At 37.2% G+C, this 23,641-nt stretch overlaps 1 protein-coding gene across 6 annotated transcripts in view; it reads left to right on the top strand.

Moving 5' to 3' along the window:
- Positions 1–23,641, top strand: part of HSPBAP1 (HSPB1 associated protein 1) — a 55,951-nt gene that overhangs the window by 16,230 nt on the left and 16,080 nt on the right. For 3 of the 6 annotated variants that reach the window (XM_078146738.1, XM_078146737.1, XM_078146739.1), the window contains 4 exons: positions 10,189–10,374; positions 20,030–20,113; positions 20,371–20,555; positions 21,597–21,733. In XM_078146738.1, coding sequence (XP_078002864.1) covers positions 10,189–10,374; positions 20,030–20,113; positions 20,371–20,555; positions 21,597–21,733 — 592 coding nt within the window. Of the gene's footprint in view, positions 1–10,188; positions 10,375–14,374; positions 14,460–20,029; positions 20,114–20,370; positions 20,556–21,596; positions 21,734–23,641 lie in introns of those variants that run through there. The other 3 variants (XM_020985952.2, XM_020985953.2, XM_020985949.2) reach the window with 3 other exon arrangements.

The raw sequence follows: 23,641 nt of genomic DNA, 5'->3' as shown, positions 1-23,641 counted from the left end.
GGCATCTGCTGTGGTGGTCTCAGAACCAGCCATTGGGTTTTTAAAGCTCACATTTATGTTGCTAGAACCCACTGAAGAGGAGGAAAGCATTCTAGAAAAGAAAATGATATGCAATAGATATTGATTCTTTCTAATATATCCTAAGAAATAATGGAAGGATCATTGAACTAGGAGTCAGAAGACCAGAGTAGTAGTTCCCAGCATTGCTGAGAACTGTGTTTTACTCTCTTACTCTTCTCCTTCATCTATAAAATGAAGGACTTCTTCATCTGTAAAACCCGAGGGAATTGGACTAGATGACATCTAAGGTCTTTTCCACACCTAAATTCTGAGTCTGTTATGGCTCCCTCTTTTGCTATTCTTAATCTCTTCTTGGTTTGGGTCTTTCTGACCTCATACCTGAATTTCTGCTATTTCATATTACTCTCTGACTTGCTTCTCTCTTCCTCTCTCTGATGCCTTCTGCACTTTTTTTCTATTTCCTAAAATGCTGCTTTCATCATAGAAGGTTAGAACTAAAAGACCTTTCAGATCATCTAGTTCTAGTCCATTTGTTATTGTTGTTCAGTCATTTTTTCAGTCGTGTCCAACTCTTCATGACCCCATTTGGGGTTTTCTTGGCAAAGGTACTGGAGTGGTTAGCCATCTCCTTCCCCACCTCATTTTACAGATGAGAACATTGAGGCAAACAGGGTTACATGACTTGCCCAGAGTCACACAACTAGTTAAATACCTGAGACCAGATTTGAACTCAGGAAGATGAGTCTCCCTGACTCTAGGCCCAGCACTCTATTCACTGTGCCAACCTAGCTTTGCCATCTAGTCCAATCTCCTGATATTCAGGAGAAACTGAAATCCAGAGAAGTGGTTCCTTGTCCAACATCAGTTAGCTAGAGAGAGGAAAAGCAGAGGTAAGACTCTAGGTCTCCTGAATTCTGGTCCAGTGCTTTTTTTGGTATACTAGCCCATCTACCACTCCTGAGTGCAGTCTGAGCCAAATTAAGATACAACTGGGAAATATTTAACAATACAAAAATACAACAAAATATGAAGTTACATTTTAAAATTAAGTTACTATGTGGCCCTTGGGGATCCTTATGTATGGATTAATGACCATGTTTCTATTGTAGTAATACTCCCACTTGGACAAGACATCCAATTCCATTCTGTGTTCTCTAGCTGATTGCTTCCTGTAGTATGCCCATTTTCTCACTTATCTTCATTCTCTTCCTGTCAACTGGCAGCTTCCCTACTGCCTAAAAACATTGCCCATGTTTCCCCATCCTCAAAAAATCCTTACTTGAACCATCATTCTTGTTGTCATCCCATATCTCTTCTCCCGTTTGTGGTTAAATTCCTTGAGAAAACAGTCTACAATTGATGCCTCTGCTTCCTTTCATCATACTCTCTTGACTCTGGCTTTGGGCTTCCAACCACAACATTCAACTGAAACTGCTCTCTCCGAAGTTGATCTCTTTACCATTGATCTCTGTATTGCCAAATTGAATGCCCTTTTCTCAGTCCTTATCCTTCTTGTCCTTTCTGTAGCCTTTAACACCCTTGACCACTCTCTTCTCAATACTTTCTTCAGAACACAGCTCTCTCCTGGTCCTCCTGCCTATCTGACTACTCCTTCTTAGTCTCCTTTGCTGGATCTGCATTCAGGTCCCTTACCATAGGTGTCCCTCAGGGCTCTGTCTTGGGCCCTCTTCTCTCTACTATTTTACTTAGTGATTTCGTCAGCTTTCATGGATTCATTTATCATGTCTGTTTATTATTCTCAAATCTGCTTATCCAGCCTAACTTCTCTGCTGATCTCTAGTCTTACATCTCTAACTGCCTACTTGATATCAAACCTGAATGTCTCATAGACACCTCAAACTCGGCATGTCTAAAACTGAACTCATTATCTTTTCTCCTAAACCCTCCCCTGTTCCACACTTCCTTATTACTATTGAGGGCACCACTGTCCTCCTAGTCTCCCAAGCTCACAACTCTGTGTCATCCTTGAGTCTTCAATCTCTCTCATCCCTCCCCCTCATCAGGTGTTTTGCCAGGAATTGTTGTTTTGACTTCTGTAACATCCTTCACATATACCCCTTTTTCTCGTCTGACCCTGCCATCACCCTGGTGCAGACCCTCATCTCAGCCCAGGACTATTGCAATAGCCTGCTAGTTGGTCTGCCTTCCACAAGTCTCTTCCTATTCAGATCCCATAGATTCAGCCACCAAAATGATTTTCCTAAAGCATAGGTCCAGCCATGTGCTTCCCCTAGTCAATAAATTCCAGTGGTTCCCCATCACCAGGATCAAATACAAAAATCCTTTGGCATTCAAAGCCCTTCAGGATCTAACCCTGCCCCCAACTTTTCCACTCTTCTTGTACTTTATATCCTCTCTTCCCCCCATCCCCATCTCTGAGATCCAGTATCACTGTCTATCTCCTGTGTCTGGAATACTCTCCCTCATCTCTGCCTTATTACTTCCCTGGTTTTCATCAGATCTGAGCTAAAATCCCTTTTTTTTTTTTAACAGGAATTCTTTCCACCAATTCTCAGTTCTTAGTGCCTTCCCTCTGTTTATTATTTCCAATTTATCCTTTATAATTGCATGTTTGTGTAGTTGTTTGCATGTCTCTCCCATTAGATAGAAAACTCCTTGAGAGCAAGGTCTGTCTCACTTTTCTTTGTATATTTGAAGGGCGATCATGTGGGAAAAGGTTTAGATGTCTGTTCTGCATGGCCCCAGACAGCAGACCTACAAGGGGTGAGTAGAAGTTGCAGAGAGATTCAGCTTTAATGAGAGGAAGGGCTTTTTGACAATTAGAACTGTCCATTGTCTCAGTAGAATGAGCGGGCTCTGGAGGCAACGGCCCCCTGACCCCCGAAGGTTAAAAGCAGAAGATGGTTGGCCGATTGTCAGGATTTTCTGTAGGGGAGTCATGGTCAGGTATGCATTGGACTAGATGATGGCCTAAGAGACCTCTTCTTACTCTTGAGGTTATGTAATTGTTTTATTTCCTCCTGTTTACCTCTGCCTTTCAGCATGCTATTTACTTTGCCTAGATTAGGAGGTAGTAGGATATTGTATAAAAAGTTCAGAATTTGAATCTAGAGAAACTGAGTTCAAATTCTGTTTCTGCTGCTTACAACCTTTGTGACCTTGAGCAAGTCACTGCTCCCCGGATTTTCCTGTTTTGGAAACTTAAGAAAGGTGTAGGGGGATAGAAGGATGGACAAAATGATAACATCTGAGATCGAGTCCACCTTTTATTATGTGATCATTTGAATGTTTTTCCCTGCCACCATCCTGATGATCCAGGTCCTTTAATGCTTTTATGTGTGGCTCATGTCAATCCAGTTTTATCTCATAGCCTTCTGGAGATCATTTCCCCCCCTATATTCTCCATAGCATCTAATACAGTGAAAGGCATACATACATTGAGTAACTATTTCTTGATAGGCTTATGCTGTTTCCCTCCTCAAATTACTTTGTTAAGTACATGTATGCACCTATTTGTAAGCTCCTTAAGGGCAGAGACTGTTTCATTTCTGTATCCCCAGTTAACTTACACATGGCAAATGCTTACTTAATAAATCTTTATTTGAATTGAAGGGCAGGCTTCATGAAAATGTCATATTGCCCTGTTAAAAATGTGTGTATAGAAAGTCTAAGTCACAAATAATAAAGGAAATGCTCATCAAAACAACACTGAGGTTTCACCTCAGACCTTGCAGATTGGCAAAATAACAAAAAATGGCAATAATCAATGTTGGAGGGGTTGTAAGATGTGATAGGCACGTTGTTGGTGGAGTTGTAAAATGGTACAACCATTGTGCCTTGTAGCACACTGTAAGTACTTAATAAATATTTATTGACTTAACTTTCAGAGAAAGTCCAGAGAAGTCTTACAAATGAAGTTGGAAAGAGAGAGGCTACAAAAGGAGAGTGATAAAACGATAACACCACTGTGGGCAAGTAGATGGCGCCATGGTGCACAGAGTACTGGACCTAGATTTAGGAAGACTCTGAGTTAAAATCCGGCCTCAGACACTAGCTGTTTGTCTCAGTTTCCTCATCCATAAAATGAGCTGGGGAAAGAGTTGGCAAACCACTCTAGTGTTTTTGCCAAGAAAATCCTAAATGGGGTCACAAAGAGTTGGCCATGACTAAAACAAGTGAGCAATAACAACAAAGGATAACTATTTCAGTTATGGAATTACTTATACAAAGTCTAGCCACAGAGTACAAAAAAGAAAAAAAAAGGAGGAAGAAAGGCTCTTTTCATTCAGAAGCAATGAAATCACATCACAGGTCAGGTCTCCTCTATTTCTGTCCTGTTTCAAGTGCCAAGCAGTGGATGTCAGCAATTCAAGAAATATATTTTCTCTGAAAAATCACCTTCACCTATGGAATGCTGTTACACCACCTTTAGGTATATACCTAATAGCAGTATTACTGGTTCAAAGGGCATGCACAGTTTTATAGCCCTTTCAGCATGTTTCCAAATTGTTCTCCAGAATGGCTGGATCAGTTCACAACTCCTCCAACAGTGCATTAGTGTCTCTTTTTCCACACCCTCTCCAGTATTTGTCATTTTCCCTTTCTGTTATCTTACCCAATCTGATGGATGTGAGATGGTACCTCAGAGTTGTTTTAATTTTCATTTCTCTAATAGGTATTTAGAGCATTTTTTAATATAACTAGTGATAGCTTAGATTTTGCCCTCTGAAAACTGTCTATTCACATCTTTTGATCATTTACCAATTGTGGAATGGCACTTCTTATAAATTTGACTCATTTCTCATATTTTAGAAATGAAGCCTATATCAGAGAAACTTCTGCAAAGACTTTTCTTCCAATTTCTTTTTGTTTTCTTCTAATTTTCACTGTAGTGGCTTTATTTGTGCAAAAATCTTTATATAATCAAAATTATCAGTCTTACATAAGAGTATTTTTAAAAGACAAAAAAATAGAAAAAGAAGAAAAATCAGTATAATTGATCAATCAATACACTGAAAAAGTCCAAAAACATGTGTAATGTGTACACCTGTGGACCTCCCAACTCCACAGCAGAGTAGCTTTGAGGTATCTTCTAATTTCTCTCCATTCGAGTGCTGCTTGATCTGTATAATTTTGTTACATTATCTTTTGATTTTTTGGTGTGTCATTTTACTTACATTGTTGCAGTAATTGTGTATGTTGTTTTCTTGGCACTTTGTATTTATCACATATCGGGTTTTTTTAAAATTTTATTAATTTATTTTGATTTATCAGCAGTCACTTCCATATGCTTTTGAGTTGAAAATTTTTCTTCCCCTTCCTCCCCCCTACCCTCCCCAAGATGGTGCACAATCTGATATAGGCTTTACATTTACATACCCATTAAACATATTTTCACATTAGTGAAGTTGTAAGTAAAAATTGAAACCAATAGGAGAAACCATCAGAAAGATGAAACAAAACTCAACAGAAGGTAAAAATAGTTCTTTCTTTGGATGTGGACAGCATTTTCCATCCCGAGGCCTCTGGAGATGTCTTAGATCCTCATAATGCTGAGAAGGGTTCAGTTTAACAATATTAGTCATCGCATAATGTGGCTGTTATTGTGTACAAAGTCCTCTTGGTTCTGCTCACTTCGCTGAGCATCAGACCAGATAAGTCTTTCCAGGTTTTTCTGAAGTCAGCCTGTTTATCATTTCTTATAGCACGATAGTATTCTATTACATTCATGTACTACAACTTGCTCAGCCATTCCCCAGTTAATGGGCATTTATTTTGTTTCTAATTCTTTGCTGTCACAGAAAGAGCTAGCTGCTATAAATATTTTGGTGTTTATGGAGATTCTCTTCTTATGGCTTCCTTGGGGTACAAGCCCACTAATGGAATATATGGGTCAAAGGGTACAGACATTTTAGTCACTTTGTTTGAATGATTCCAGACTGCTTTCTAGAAGAAAACTTGTAAGTCATCGAGTCCAGCCTTCTTATTTTACAGGTAAGGAAACTGAGGCTGAGAGTAGTTAAGCCGTTTACCTAGAGTCACAGTAAGTTTCTGAAGAGTATTTGAATTGGTCTTCTTAACTCCAAACCTAGTGCTTTTTTTCACATGATCACCAGCCTGCATTGTTATAAGGTAATTTCCTATCCAATTCAATAAACATTTATTAAACACCTGCAGTGTGCCAAGCACTGTGCTGAACACTGGACATACAATTAATGAAAAGAAAGACAGTCCCTGTTGTCAAGCAAATTACAGTCTGAAGGGGGGGGGGAGACAGCACAAAAAGGGAGGCAGGAAAGGAGGAGTGCAGATAGGGGAGTGGAGGAGACACCCTTGTTCCATAGATTTGAAACCAGGCAGAGTAGCAGATGCAAAGTGGAGTGAGCTGAGTCCTGTTTCTACCCTCTGTAAAGGAAGGCATTGGAAGGAGTTTGGTACTCCATCCTCCAACTCATCAATCTGAGGGTAGAGGAGGCTGAGGGGAGGTGATGTCAATCAAAACTTCAGTTATCCATGTGGTGGTGAGTTTAGAGATGAGATTATGATGAGAGTGTCATCTTGTTCTGTGGGGTTAAAACTACGAAGAACAGCAGATATAAAGTGTAGATTTCCATTTGTACTACTTAAATACTTACATATTTAAGATCACTAACCACAAAATTTTTACTTTCTCCAATTTAGAAAAATTGTAATGATGTTAAAGGCTTTTATTTGTATAATGGAATCTAAGATATAGTTAGTATATTGAAAATCATAAGTACTTGCCAAACTTAAAAGTCTTTAATATGGAAGAAAAAAAGCAGTTCAACAGATATTTAAGTATCCCTCTAGGTTCTTTGGGAACCTACCAACATTTTGTGTAGAGTAATAAAAGAATAAAGCAAATTACAATTCTATTTGAAATCTAATTTTTATTGGTAGCCTAGTTTTTACATCATATTCCTTTATAAATGTGTCCTACCCAATTCCTTACCCAATGAGCCATAACTTCTAAGAAAGAGTTATTTAAAAATTAATTTATTTTCATTTATCAACAATCACTTCCATAAGCTTTTGAGTTTTAAATTTTTCTCCCTCTCCCTCCCCGCCTCCCTCTCGAAGATGGCACGCAATCTGATATAGGCTAATACATATACATTCCTATTAAACATATTTTCACATTAGTAATGTTGTAAATAAGAATTAAAACCAATAAGAGGAAACAAAACACAACAGAAGAAAAAAATAGCAAATAATATGCTTCGATCTGCATTCAAACTCCATATTTTTTTCTTTGGATGCGGATAGCATTTTCCATCATGAGGCCTTTGGAGACATCTTAGATTCTTGTGTTGCTGAGAAGGGTTAAGTCTATCAGAATTAGTCGTCACACAGTGTGGCTGTTACTGTGTCCAGCGTTCTCCTGATTCTGATCATTTCTCTCAGCATCAGTCCACGCAAACCTTTCCAGGTTTTACTGAAGTCCGCCTGTTCATTTCTTATAGCACAATAGTATTCCATTACATTCATATACCACAACTTGTTCAGCCATTCCCCACTTGATGGGCATCCTCTCAATTTCCAATTCTTTGCCACCACGAAAAGAGCTGCTTTGAATATTTTTATATATGTCGGTCCTTTTCCCATTTTTATGATCTCTTTGGAATACAGCCCTAGAAGTGCTATTGCTGGGTCAAAGGCTATGCATATTTTTATAGCCCTTTGGGCATAGTTCCAAATTGCTTTCCAAATGGTTGGATCATTTCACAACTCCACCAACAATGCATTAGTGTTCCAATTTTCCCATATCTTCTCTAACATTTATCATTATCCTGTTTTGTTTTTGTCATGTTTTGTCATGTTGGCCAATCTGATAGGTGTGATGTGGTACCTCAGAGTTGTTTTGATTTGCATTTATCTAATCAATAATGATTTAGAGCATTTTTTTATATGACTATAGATGGCTTTAATTTCTTCATCTGAGAACTGCCTGTTCATATCCTTTGACCATTTATTAATTGGGGAATGACTTGTATTCTTAAAAATTTGACTTAATTCTCTATATATTTTTGGAGTGAGGCCCTTATCAGAGAGCCTGGTTGTAAAAATTCTTTCCCAGTTTCCACTTTCCTTCTAATTTTGGTTGCATTGGCTTTGTTTGTGCAAAACCTTTTCAATTTAATGTAATCAGTAGTTATCCATTTTGCATTTTGTAATGTTCTCTATCTCCTGTTTGGTCATGCATTCTTCTCTTTGCCATAAATCTGAAAGATAAACTATTCCTTGCTCTCCCAGTTTGCTTACAGTATCAGCCTGTATATCTAAATCATGAGCCCACTTTGACTTTGTTTTGGTCTATGCCTAGTTTCTGCCATACTCTTTTCCAGTTTTCCCAGAAGTTTTTGTCAAGCAGTGAGTTCTTATCCCAGAAGCTGGGGTTTTGGGTTTATCAAATAATAGATTACTATAGTCATTGACTACTGTGTCTTGCATACTTAACCTATTCCACTGATCCACCTCTCTATTTCTTAGCCAGTACCAAGCAGTTTTGATGATTGCTGCTTTATAATACAATTTAAGATCTGGTATGGCTGGGCCACCTTCCTTAGCATTTCTTTTCATTAGTTCCCTTGATATTCTGGACCTTTTGTTATTCCAAATGAATCTTGTTATTATTTTTTCTAACTCTATAAAATAATTTTTTGGTAGCTTGATTGGTGTGGCACTGAATAAGTACACTAGCTTAGGTAGAATTGTCATTTTTGTTATATTAGCTTGGGCTTCCCATGAGCAACTGTTGTTTTTCCAAGACTTTATTTGTGTGAAAAGTGTTTTGTAACTGTGTTCACATAGTTCCTGGGTTTATTTCAGTAGGTAGACTCCTGAATATTTTATAATGTCTACAGTAACTTTAAATGGAATTTCTCTTTCTATCTGTTGCTGTTGGGCTTTGTTGGTAATATATAGAAATGGCGATGATTTATGTGGATTTATTTTATGGCCTGCAACTTTGCTAAAGTTGTTTATTATTTCAAGTAGTTTTTTACTTGATTCTCTAGGGTTCTCTATGTATACCATTTCGTCTGCAAAGAGTGATAGCTTTGTTTCTTCTTTGCCTATTCTAATACCTTCAGTTTCTTTTTCTTCTCTTATTTCAAAAGCTAACGTTTCCAGGACAATATTGAACAACAGTGGTGATAATGGACATCCTTGTTTCACCCGGATCTTATCGGAAATGCTTATAACTTGTCCCCATTATATATGATGCTTGCTGAAGGTTTTAGGTAGATGCTATTTATTGTTTTAAGGAAGACTACATTTATTCCTGTGTTCTCCAGTGTTTTTAATAGGAATGTGTGTTTAAGAAAGATTTTAAAAGGAGGTTTCAGGGGAGAGATTCAGCAAAAGCAATTAGCCCATCAACCAGTCTGACAGTGTTCAGGATGCCTCACCTGAAGTCCCACCACCTCTGCATTTTTTCAACTCTTCTCCAGAACCTATTTTTGTCATTGTAATCACACAGCATTCATTTAATTTTATTCTTTCTGTTTACATCATTGTAGCCATGTTTGTTTTCCTGGTTCTTCTTGCTAATTATTTGCATGTTGTCTTTCCTATTAATTAGAGTATGAGTTCCTTGAGCACAGGGACCATTACCTTTCTTCATATCCCCAGCACTTAGCACAATGTAACATAGTACATTTAATAAATGCTTGTTGACTAACTTTACTGAGCATCAGTTCATATCAGTCTTCCCATGCTTTTCTTCATTCTTCACATTCATCATTTTTTACAAGTGTAGTAGTGTTCCAGTACATGTTTGTACCACAATTTTTTTAACCATTCCCCAGGAGATGTATACTTATTTTTCCAGTTCTTTGATATCACGGAAAGGGCTCTTATGAATACTTTGATATGTAAAGGATTTATCCCTTCTGTTTTTGGTGTCCCTAAGGTGTAGATGACCGACCTGGGACCTCTAGATGAGAGGGTATGGACCTTTTGGTCATTTTTTTAGCATAATTACAAATTGCTTTCCAGAATAGCAGGACAGCTCCACCATCTGTATGTTAGTGTGTCATATAGTTGCAGTTCAGTAGGAAAATTCATAGTAGTCTGAAATGTTATCACTTAATTTTCCTTTTCCAACTTTTAGAAAATGATAGTTTTACACATTTATTAACCTAAAGCCATTTGTTTCTCTAGGTGAACTTGTGAAACCTTTTACTCCAGAGAAAGCAAAAGAAATTATAATGTCTTTGCAACAACCGGCAGTCTTCTGCAACATGGTTTTTGATTGGCCAGCCCAACACTGGAATGCCAAATGTCTTTCCAAGCTCTTGTGTGGAAAACAGATACGATTTAGAATGGGAATGAAAAAAACGGATACAGGTAGGACTCCAAGTAGATAAAATATTTATAATGACACTTCAATGCCATTTCTACTTTCTCAGCAGTGGTTTTCATGTTTCTAGAGAAATATTAACCTCTTTTCTTCTGTTTGTCCTTTTGTATTACAGAGATAAGAAGTTTATTGGAGGTTTTGGTTAAAATGTTAGCTGCTATACATTTTTTTTTTTTTATAACCAACACGTATTTCCTTGAGTAAGCCAATGTAATTCTTTATAAAAACACTTGTACATGTTTTATACACATGTATTGCTGTGTTTTATTTAAAAGATGTTCCTGAAGATACTACTATAATAGTACAAAAAGTTTATGCATTTCATGCATTCGGTAAATTTTTCTTTGATGCATTCTGCATAAGTGAGTTCAGGAAAGTCACCTCATTTTTCTCAGCCGCAATTTCCCCATAGGTAAAAAGAAGAGATTGGACTAGATGGTTTCTGAGGTTCTTTGCAGTTTTAAGTCATAGAATCTAGATTGTTCTTTCAGCTGTGGATTCACTGTCTAAAGAATCTTCTAGATAGACTGTTGTGTCATTCTGTATACAGTACCTGACCTTGGATGTGATTCTTCCCTCTTTGCCTGAAGGGAAAAACATGACATGTACTTGTTTGTAATAAAACATCGAAGCATTTAATTAGCTGTCTCTCATATACAACTCTTGGAATCCCTGTTTTTCTTCAAGACTGTGGTAAAACACACCTGCTGCTTGAAGCCTTTCTTGGTTCTCCTGGCAGGATACTGCTCTCCTTCCCTCTTTCTGGCCACCTACACTGCACAGCAGTCATTTTGCTTCCTTGCCCTGGAGGACTTCCTACAGCCTTTTGGTGTAGCAGATAGAGTTCTGGGCTTGAGTTAGGAAGAAGTGAGTTCAAATGCAGCCTTTAGGTGTGTGACCCGAGCAAGTCACTTAGCCTCTGATTATTTCACTTTCCCTATCCGCCAAATGGGGATAAAATTAATAGCTTCTACCTCCCATGGTTGTTGTGAGGATCAAATGAATTAATAATTATGAAGTTCATTGCAGCCCTTAAGGTGCTACCCCGATGCCACCTTCCTGAGGATCCATTCCATCCAGTCCCAGAACCTCTTCCAGGCACCTATAGTTCCACAGTTGCCTTGCTCTTCCCTGATTTCCAGCTGCACACTGCTGCCTCACATCCCAAGACAAACCCTATATAGACAGTAACTCACCTGAATTCCTTTCTTAGTGACAAAAAGTCAATTCTACTATATAACACAATATGTGTATTCCCAGAAAGCACCATAAAAAAACACAAGGTTTGTGGGAAAACTGGGGTTTGGACACATTATTCAAAAACTCCGCCAGTGACACACAGAAAATATATAATACATATTTTACACTTACATATGTATTCTGGGATCCATGGACAATGGCCTTCTTACTTTTCCTTGCATGTGACATTCCATCTTCTTACCCCTGGCACTTTCACAAGTTGTCCCATCTGTCTGGAACTCTCCCCTCATGTCTGCTGCCTGGCTTCCCTTCAGTCTCAGCTGGAGAGCCATCTTCTGCCAGAAAGCCCCCCTCAATTCTAGTGCCTTCTTTCTGAGGTCCATCTTACCCTGAATATATCCTGTTTGTACAGAGATGTTGGCATGTTGTCTCTCTTATTAGACTGTGAACTCCTGGAGAGGAGGCATTGTTTTTTTGCCTTAGTGTCCTCAGATTTTAGCTTATTGCATGACTCCCAAAACTACTTTCTCTTATATTTACACATGTTTACATATTCATGAGTATATATGTAATATGCAATAAAATGTCTGTACTTAGAGGGTTTCCCAAAAATAGTTCACTTTTAAGCTTAAATAACTTGAGATTCTACAAACTTAAAAATAACAACATTTGAAAGGTTAATTATTTAAAATTTCAAAATATTGATTTTTTTTTTACTGAAATTCAACATACCTACCATCTTGTGGTTTAAATTAGTCAGTTTTTGAACTTTGTGAAAAATTTCATTAGCTGCTGTTCAGTGACTGAAAGGATTGTGTTTGTAAATCTAGTCTTAAGATTATTGAGAGAATAAGATTTTGAAGCATACATAATAGTTTTTGGAGACCTTCTCAAGAAAAGGTCTAGTGAAAAATAGATCATGTGACTAGGTGGCCAAGCACATGGACCTCCTCCACCAATCCACTGGTTTCAAAAATTGTATTCCAGAAACTGACAGCTGTAGTGCACGATGACAAAGAGACTTATCTTGTTAAAAAATTTAAAATTATTGTTCAGAATTCACAAAACTACTTGTGAGAGAATTTTAAATAATTTAATTTCCAAATTTTTTTTAGGATAAGTTTGTAACAATATCTCTGAAGTTAATAATGCTTAAAGTGACACCAAGATTTTTGGGGATTCTCTGTGTGTGTGTGTGTGTGTGTGTGTGTGTGTGTGTGTGTGTGTGTGTGTTAAAGTCAAAGTTTTATCTTTGCATCCCAGTTTAGCACAGGGCAAGGTACTTAGTAAACATATAAAAAATATTTGTTGATTGATTGTGTCCATAATCCCTTTAAAGAGCCAAGCTTTGGCTATTTACTCTTCATCCATAAATATCTTTTAAACTTTTCTTTTTTTTTTCCCTTATTAACTTTCAGTATGAGGGATTATGGATGTTAGTAGTGGTACTCATTACTCAAAGCAGTGGTGAACTTCTGATTCGTTTTTACTTGACTTTGTAATGCCTTTTTATACTAATTAAAGTATTTCTCATATTCTAGGACTTATATGCAATATGTGAAGCTATGTGATATAAACCCAACCCCCAAAATGCCCAACTTTTCTTGCCAACACTTACTATTTCCTAAAACAGACTAAGATGACACCTTAAACAAAGTTTTCTTTTCTCCATAAACTTGTAGCTTAGGAGACAGCTGGGGGGGAAGGAATGGCTCTGGAGACAGAGGACCTGCATTCAAATCCCACCTGTGATGCTTTCTTCCTGTGTGGCCTTGGGCAAGTCATATAATCTCCCTGTGTCAGTTTCCTCAGTTGTAGAAAGGGCAGTTGGGGGGTGAAGAGGAAGAAGAGGCAGAGTTGGTCTAGATAGCCATTGAGGTCCCTTCTGAATCTACATGAGAATTGAGAGAAGCACCTTAGACTTGTCTAATTTGGAGAAGTTAAGTGGATTCCATTGACTGTAGCTCCCCAGGCAGATTATTCAACCCTGTGTTTAGACAAATATCCTATTAATAGGTCTTTGTGGAGAAAAAAGTGAAGATTTAGACAATAGTACAAATAGATAAGTAACTTTCAGTGTGAGTTTAAGACTTTTCATCTAGTCTTATACTCTCAGTCAGTAACTATGATTTTTTGCTTCGAAATCCACACTTCCACTGGTGTGCCTGGATTATTTTTGTAGACATTCACATGCCCCTACTGTAATAACAGTTTTTTTAAACTTTAAACCTTAAGTCTATCTCTGTTTCTCAGCAGTGTTTTTCCAGTATTCCTCAAAAATATCACTCTCATCAGATTAGTTTCCTCCCTGTCCCACAAACACACCATTTACATTGCATTGTCTTCATTCTTTATGTTATCCTTACCTGGAATCTCTTTCCCTCTTTCTGGCTCAGATAGAAACACGACACCATCTTTGAAGGGGTCCTTTCACGCCGCTGTCTCACTTTTTATTCTCTTCTCCTGCTCTAAATTCTTAGGGCATTTGTATCACGTAATTTGGTGTGATATTATACCTATTCTAGAATTTTTGCCATCATTTTATACGTGTTATTCTTGTCAGCTAAAGTAAGTGGGAAACTCCTTGGACGTTGAGACTTTGTATATTCCCTCAAAGTATTTGTCACAGTGATGTACAGATAGACACCCAGGAAATGTTGGTTGGTTATAGATAATTTGTTCTTGGATAATTCAAAATTTGATATACCTTAGCATCTTTCCACTATCTCTGGTTGTTGAAACAGGATAGTTTATTGTTCCCTTTTCTTTTCACTTGATTCTTTGCAGGGCCCAGGGAAAAAAATTAAGAGCATGTGAGCACATGAAGCACCTCATGTGCTTACCCTAAATAGTCAGTTGTCAGCTGCTAATGGTGAGTTTGACACTTTTCTCTTTATTACCACCAGAAAGTCCTTTATTATTTTGGAACTCTTTAATCTTAGCACTTATATTTCTCTATCTGTGAGTACTTCTCTCCCAGCCTTACCTCTAGGCATATTATTTGGCTATGTTAAAAGTAGTATCTCTTAATTGCTATAACTTTATCATTTTTAAATTAAATATCAGACAAGAATTAATATAAAATTTGTCTCATCCTTTTAAAAAAATTACTGAGGCATATATTTATACTTGTTAAGAGTTTCTAGATATTTTAAAGACTAATGTGAATTTAATCTCCTATAGTTTAAATGTTCATACTCATGCTGTCTAGGTTAAAATGCCTAAAATTCTCTGCTATTGTATGAGAAATTTCAAGTTACTTTTGTAGAAATAGTCATTTATTCTTGAATTAGGAAGTAAGATCATAGACTTTTAAATCTGGAAATAGCTAATTCTTGATACATAAATGCTCTTAGGCAATTTATGAGTCAATTTCTTTAGCCTAGTAGATGCACTTAATGGTAATTATCAAAGATCAGCATGCAGTATTGAATTGTAACATTGTAGAAAGAGCCCCAAACTATAACATGCCCATATTTTATTTTCATTGTATTTGACTATTCTGTTTTTGACTGGAAGAGTGATTTCCAGAAGCTTTTTTCACAGACTCAGAAACATGCTTATTTATAAGCTGCCAAATACCAAACTTAGCTGAATTTCCTCTTAAATAGCAAATTTGACAGCCAGCTAGATAGAGGTAGCGACTGCCTGAACTGCGTAGTGAAAAATGACAGAACATTAATGATAAAGTTTGAAAGGAAAGAGTTTATGTGCCTAAAATAAAAAATTTTAAAAACATGCACTCTGAAATTGTTATGATAGAAAAATCAGAACAGTGAAAAATAAATGTCAGTTACAACTGTCACAAAGAAAGAATGGAAGAATTCACTTTACAAGTAGCTGAATTACAAGGTTTCTGATCACATCATTCATTCCTTTGTATGGTAGTGTTGAGCTAGGTAGTGTGTCCAGTGTGAGTAAAAGGAAGGAAAAGCACCAAGGAACCTGTCATATTGAAACTCTGGGAAATGAGGTAGTAGTACAGGTGGATTTACTATCTATGTGAAGGCTTCAATGAATGAGAGATGGAGTGGGAATGGGGGGTGGTAAGGCCTCTCACCACAAAACCATTATAATGATAACTGTCAAGGCAGCATAGACCTCTTACCACTCCATGGATCTGTGATGTCATTGATTTCCATGCTCCCTACATCCATGCCTGCCCATCCTGAGCAGATGTTGTCCATTTCCTCACATAGCATTCCCCACATCAAAATACATCAATAGTTAATTAAAAGGTCATAATTATTATGATACAGCAGTTAAGAGTTAAAAGTAAAACATTCCTGTGTGTTGAGATATAATGTGTTGAGTGATATGAATAGTATTATTCTATTATACTAATTATCAGTTCTGCTAATTGATAATTATACTATTATATTAATATCAATAGTGTAGTTATTTTATCTTCATCCTCCCTTAACATTTTGTAATCTTATCTTTGGGTACCTCTCTCTTTGAGGAGACAGTTAGCTAGGTGAATGTCAAGAAATATCAACAGTCAAAGTGGTAGAGCAGTTTTAAAGTCTTTGGAAAAAGAGATTTCTGTACATTTGCCACACAACAGTGAATAACCATTGGAATCAGGTCTGTGATCCTACACAACAGCCATGTATGTGTCTCTTGGTCTCAAGCTGATCATGTGGGGCTTGCGTGTGTGTGTGTGTGTGTGTGTTTTGGTCAGTGAACTATCTCTGGGAGTTTCTAGGAGGAATAAATACTTAAACGTGCTTTGAACTACTCGAGTCGTGAGGAAATAATGTATCTTAAGCAGACAGGAGACATTTGCCTTTTTTTTTTTTTGAGCTGAATTCTATGGAGTGAAAACACGTGAATATTTGTTAATATTGCCAGGCTTATTGAAATGGTTACCCAACACATAAGTCATTTTCCTACCTGTATTTTTAAAAGGAATGTGTTATTAAACTACTTTACCACTTATGGTTTGTTTTTGTTGCTGTTTTCAAATGACCAGAGATATATGTACCTTCTGGATAAAGGTTATTCTAGTACAAAGATTCTTAACCTAGGGTCCTTGAAATTTTTTTAAAATAGTTTGATAACTGAATTTCAATGTAATTGGTTTCCTTTATAATCCTGTGTTATATTTCATGAATTTAAAAACATCCTGAGAAGGGATCTCTAGACTTCACCAGACTGACAAAGGAGTTCATAACATCCAAAAGTTAACCCTTGCAAATAAAAGTTTTCACGAGCTTTTCATGAGCAGCAAGTCTTAAGGTGAGCAAGAACAGAAATTAAGATGTCTCGTTGTCTCATCACCCACCCCCCACCTTCAACCCCCTGCCATGTTTCTCTGTTGTGTTGTGTTTTGGGGAATAGGAAAGGGGCAAAAGGAAAAGCAAATAGAAAGGCTGGTTTAATAATTTGGGAGAACTGTTCCAGGACAATTTCCTTAGAAAAGAGCTTCTCCCTGCCTGCCTCCTTCCAAGCCCTGAGCAGCACAACAGACCTAGAGAGGACTAGCTCTAGGGTGTGCTTAACTTAGAAAGGTCTCCACAAGAATACCTAAGCAAATGTTTAAATGAATAGACATTTTTTCACTGAAAATGAAGATGTTTATGATGTAAAAGGAGATTCTTAATTGGATCTCATTAAAGATAAGGAAGAATATTTAGAAGTATGTCTAACAGCCAGTTTTTTTTTTTGTTCTCTCTACAAATATGCCTCGTTAATTTAAGAAGGTAAACATATTTATAGATTTAGAACTGGAAAGGACCTTCAGAGAACATCTAGTCCAGTCACTCCATTTTTTACAGTTGAGGAAATGTTAGTCTCAAGTGAGGAGCAGCAGCCAAGTAAAAGAGAAGGGACCCTGGAGTTGAAACCTAACTGAGACTTCCTGACTGTCACTCTTGAGCAAGTCGCTCACTCTCTCTGAGCCCCAGTTTCCACCTTGATAAAAGAAAAAGAATGAGGAAAATGCTTTATAACCTTAAAATACTATAGAGATGAGCATTTTCTATGGCCAGGCCTTCAACAACAAGCTGTACTCCCCAAAAAGATAAATTAGAAGGTGATTATTTTTGTAGAAGGGTCCGTGGTCTGATGCTTTACAAATCAACTTCTCAAGAGACAGTGTGGAGTAGCGGATCAAGAACTGTACTCAGGAATCTAGAATACCTGGATTCAAGTCCAGCCTCCAATACACTGGCTTCATGACTTTGGATAAGTCACTTATGTGACTTTAAGTGCTTCAGGCAACTCAGTAAACATAGACATTGCAAAGAGGTGCTGATCTGCATTGGCGAAGGGGCTCTTTATGGGGAGCTCCCTACACCCATGAAATCACTGCTCTGGTCCAAAATAAATATCAGCTTTCCCTGGCACATTTATTTTCAGGGGGTGCACACAGCTTTTCCCGAGCATGTATACAATCTGTTGTATAAAGTGAAGCATTTCTGTGTAACACTTTATGTGAAAAGATCATGATCATAATAACAACAACAATAATAGCCAGCATCTACATAGCATTTATCAGCTGTGTCCATACATGTCATGGCATACAACAGGATATCATAGGAGTGGAGTACAGGTGATGTGAAAGAGACTGCTTGTTAGGCATTTGTCTCTCTTCCTGGAACTACACGTAAATGTATCCACAGTCGGGGGATCATCTCTAAAAACTAAGGGCAATGATAGGCATACACCAGGACTATTTGTCAGAGGCGCTTGGTATACTCAGTGCATATCCAGTGTTATTTGAGTTATTAGCCAGTCATTCTGTAAGTTTATATAAGAGCTTTATTTTGCATAAACCTTATTGGATCCTTTAGCAAAATAAGAACCCCAGTCTGTTGATAAGGGACTAGGAATAAGTATGATTAAATAGTCTTTTCTAGGTATTGGAGCTTGGGTGGGGGAAGGGGGGAAAAGGAGGGACTTAATTATTTGATTGCTTATAGAGCCATTTATCACCTTGCAAAAATAATGAAGTTAGATGGATTGTGATATCATAATGTCCTCTGGTCATCTCATTCATTTCTAGGCAAGGAAACTATCTCTTGCCCTGGAGATGTCTTTTCTCTTTCGGAAGATCTTCCAGAGTTAATGTTTTAAATTAGTTTCAATTAATATTTACAGTGTGCTGCCACGGGTTAAATGGTATAACACTTGCTGCATTGCAGTAAGGTTCAGAACAAAAGACCAGGATAAGGGAGGGATAAATATGGGGACAGACATACATTTATTTAGAACACAGAAGAATACAGTATCTAACAGAGTATCAAAATAGTAAACTGGATCAAGTAGCAGTTTATCCAGCTCAATATTCTGTCTTCTTACAGAGGAGAATATAATAGATGCCCTCCACGATACCACCTTAATAAGTTAGAAGTACATGCAGAACATCCGTAGATCCTCTTTAGAGATTTGTTATAGATCTTATATAGCTTTTATGTCGTTTCCATGTGTTTACTACCCACTGTAAAAAACAACAAAACAAAAAACCTCACTGAATCAGAGTAAATGGAGGGAAGGCCAGTCTGAATTAAATAATATTTTAAAGAAACGGAATCTTATTACTTTGAAGTCTGTTTTATACCTTGAACTATTAACAAGGTTACATAGGACCTTCTCTAATGAATATTTAAGACACATTGGTATGGACAGCATCCATTTTCATTCATTGTGTTGAAGTTCTAAGTAGGTTAAACATGCTCCTTTTAAACTATTAATTTATTTTTAAAGACCACTTCTTCATAGATTAAGTAAAAGCAAATTTTCCACCTAGGTCATATTATCACCAATTCTGAAATGGTAGGCTGTGAGTTCTGGGGATATTAATGTCACAGGATCATAGAATATAAAATATCAATGGACTTCAGAAATTATCTTCTCCAACTTTCCCGCTTACACAGTAGGAAATTAAGTCCCAGAGAAGTAAATTGATCTATTAAATTTCAAACAGCTGGGATTTGAACCCAGTCCTTCTTGACTTAGTTTTTAAATAATAAATGTTATTGATATTTTTGCTTTTATATCACAATCTTTTTTGAACATACCCTCCTACCACCACCTTATAATAAATAACAAGAATTACTAAACAAGTAAATACAGGGTCATATCTGACAGCACATGCAACTTTCTGTATCCATAGTCCCTTCTAACACTCTTCCAGGAGAGAAGTATGTTTCCTCATATACTCTCAGGCACTTAAATTTTCCCTCTTATGGTGTTGTTCCCAATAATACCATGTTTTCCCTTTTATTTTCCTTAAGATTCAAGGATAACTCTCCCCTCATCCCTTTTCCCCAAGTTCTAATACTTTAGAATTAGAAAAACAAGTCTAATTTCATCCTATCACATGAGAATTTAATAGACTTGGATTACATTCCTTCTGAGACTTCATTTTTCCAGACGAAAATGTGTGTTTTGTACAGAAGCCACTGTATTTCCTTCAACATTTTGATTATCTTTCAGTGAATCATCCCCAACTCGATGGAGCTGTGTTTGTCTGCATTTGCGATATAGCACATAGAAGTATACGGTGTGTCCTAAATGCAGGTACTGAGATGCAGTGTGTTTACCATCTTGAATCTTAAGGATTAAAAAGCGAAACATGGCAATTTGTGCTTAATCGTTAATGTTTTGGTATGGACTATTCTGCTGTGCTGTCATTTTACTTTTATTCTAATAAAGAAGCTTATGTTAGTAGTTTATTCATGGAAAGCTACAATTGTAATTGTCAGAATCAACATCCATTTTTCTTCTTGGAATGGGTATTCTGTATACATTTAGCATTGTTTTCATTTATGTTGCAGTTCCTCAGTTTGAAACGATGTGCAGTTATGTAGATGCCACACTTGAGGAATTTCTGGTCTGGAGCTGTGGCCAAAGTGTTAGTGTTGCTGGGCCGTTTAGCCATTATGATAATTCCAAGTTCTGGGCTTATGCTGACTACAAATATCTCGCCAGTGTATTTGAAGATAATACAGATGTTTTGCAGGTAAGGCATTATCTTACTTTTCATCTGGATAATAACTTGACCTTAAGAAAAATTTAAAAACCTTAAAAACTCATTAAAAGTCAAAATCCTTTGCAAGCAGTTTACCCTCTTTCTTCACGTATCTTCCCTCTCAAATGCCGTAGTTTAAAGTGTTTAATGTTTTACAAAACCAAGTTAATAGTATTGATACAGACTGAAGACAGCAGAACATAATTTATACAAGAATATCAGTGTTACTTTATTTTCAGTTCCAAATGCCCTTTCCCCCCTTGCCTTACCTATTGAGAAGGCAAGAAAACCAAAACTTATTATAAATATGTGCAGTCATGCAAAGCAAATTTCTGAATTATCACAGAGAGAAGAAGATAGGCTTCGTTCTGCACATTTATGGCTATCAGCTTTCTGTCTGCAGGTGGGTAGCTTGTCTCACCATGAGTCCTTTGGAATTGTGGTTAGTTATTGTGGTGATCACAGTTTCCAAGAAAAAGTTTTGAAAAGTTTAAGAACTTTGATCAGTGCAGTGACCCAACATGTTTCCAGAGGGCCTGTTATAAAGCACATTAACCCACCTCTGGACAGAGAAGTGATGGATATGAGGTACAAAAAAAAAGATACATTTTTGTACATGGCCGCTGTGTAGATTCATATTGCTTGACTTTGCCTGAGAAGTGATTTACCCAGAAATATACGTATCCCCTGTATACCTCGAGAGAAGGTGTGAGGGACTGTACTGCAGTGGGGAGACTAGCTCCTTTCTTTTGGAGTTGGACTTTGAAATGCAGTTTCCCTTCAGAACAATGACAAGTGGTTATTGTTGGCTTGTTGGAATTCGTTATTTTAGTACTTTATAAAGTTCATAGGTTCAGTAGGCTTCTGTGGGTTGACCTAGCCACTTGACCACCATGCCCAACTTCATTTATAAGGGACAGTGCCTCTGGAGTTCCAAACAACAGACTTTCAAATGAGCTAACTTCTGTGATGCAACTCGTCAAATAATTAGTTGATGGATTCATTGATTGTAGCTTCTTTTTTCCAAAACAGAATGTGGTATGGTCTGACTTTGGTTTTCCTGGAAGAAATGGAAGAGAAAGCACATTGTGGATCGGCTCACTGGGAGCCAACACACCCTGCCATTTGGATTCTTATGGTTGTAACTTAGTACTCCAGGTACAAGGAAGGTAACCAAGAATGTCTTTGTGAAGGCAGCATGATGTAGCACAGTAATTTCCAAACTGTTTTCGAGGAGCGTTGGTGTTCCCAGTGAGGGTTCCATAAGGATAAAGGTAGTCTTAATTCTTTGCCTCCTTTTATTACCTCAGCCTGAGAAGGAAAGGGAAGGAAATAAGCATTTATATAGTGCCCACTCTGTGCCAGGCACTGTGCCTTAGTGCCTTTTACAAAGATGATCTCATCTGATCACAACATCACACAAGACCTAGCGAGCTTCTGCTGTAAACAAGAGTCAATATTGGAATATAATATTCTGAGAGGCAAAAAATAGGGGCTTACAATCAATAATTTATCCTGCAAGGCTGAGTATAATCCTACTAGGGGAAAAAATAGACCTTTAGTTAGAGTATAAGACTTTCAAGCATATTTGACAAAAAGACCAGAGCTGAGTAGGAGCTTTAAGATAAAAACCTGAGACCAAAGAAACCTAAAAAGATAAATTTATCTGAGTAATTGGCAGGAAAAGAAACCATAGCCCCAGACCTATCTTCAAACATTTGTGAGCCGTTAGTGTATCGTAAGCCCCCAAGTGTTCTATGGCCAGAATATTTGTCAAAACACTGATGTACTCATCTTCTCTCTTCCTCTCTCATATACTGTATGTCCTTTCTCGCTTTAATGAAGCCAATTAATAGGTGCTGTTACACCAACATTATTATTTGAACCTTAGAATTAATCAAGCCTACAAGCTTCTGTCTTCCTATTTCTCCCGCTGCCTTATTTATTAGTAAACATTTTTAGTTTAATTAAATTTGTTAAACTAGTTTAACATTTTTCTTTCTGCTGCCCCTAATCTGTTGTTGAGAACTACCACTTGTCAAGGAGACAGTCCTTTTCCCTACTACATCTTTTTTTGTTAATTTATTTTGATTTATCAACCATCACTTCCATAAGCTTTTGAGTTTTAAATTTTTCTCCCCCTTCCCCCTCCCTCTCTCCCTAAGATGGTGTGCAATCTGATATAGGCTATACATATACATTCCTATTAAACATATTTTCATATTAGTGATGTTGCATTCCGTACCACATCTTATTCTTTTCTTACTCATCTCAGCTCTGTGCTTCCCCAACCCTATCCCATCTTTCACCTGCTGTTTCCTCCCTATACTCATTTCATGTAATTCTGTATTTCTTTGAATTTTCTTTGTAGTTGTTATCTCTTATGACATAATATTCCAGTTCATTGATATTCAATCATTTACTCATCTGTTTCCCACATTTTAAGCACTTTGTTGGTTTCTAGTTCGGGGAGGGATTTTTTTGTTTACTGTTACAGCTGATTCTATTAGAAATATTTCCTACCACTAATATTGCTGTGCTTTTGCTGTATGTTGCTATACGTTGTTGATCTCTTCCTCATCTACTTGTAATAGTTGTAGTTGTAGTAGTAGTAGTAGTGGTGGTGGTGGTGGTGGTGGTGGTGGTGGTGGTAGTGATAGTAAGTTGTCACTAACATTTATGTAGTGCTTTAAGGTTTACAGAGCACTTTGAGGTAGGTGCCATCATTATCTCCAGTTTATAGATTAGTAAATTGAACCTCAGAGAGGTAAGTGATTTGCTTAGGGTCACATAGCTTGTAAGTAGTACCTGAAGTGAAATTCAAACCCATCTTAACCTGACTATAGTGAAGTACTCTATCTTTGCTGCACTGAAGATGTCACTTCCCATTACATCCTCTAGTGCTGAACGTTCCTTTTCTCATGTTTTCACAACTCATGGGACTAGGAAGGATAGCTAGCATACTCAACATTGCCCTGGATTAGAATGAGATGACTTGGGTTAGAATCATGACTCTGTCATTTATTACCATTGTGACCTTTGGCAAGTTACTTTACCTGACTGGTCCCCCCAAAAGA

The sequence above is a fragment of the Phascolarctos cinereus genome, unplaced genomic scaffold, assembly GCF_003287225.1.
Source record: "Phascolarctos cinereus isolate Bilbo 61053 unplaced genomic scaffold, phaCin_HiC Scaffold_726;HRSCAF=1367, whole genome shotgun sequence".
Lineage (NCBI taxonomy): Eukaryota > Metazoa > Chordata > Mammalia > Diprotodontia > Phascolarctidae > Phascolarctos > Phascolarctos cinereus.
Note: the sequence above shows the minus strand (reverse complement) of the source record. Positions and strands in the feature narration are given on the sequence as shown.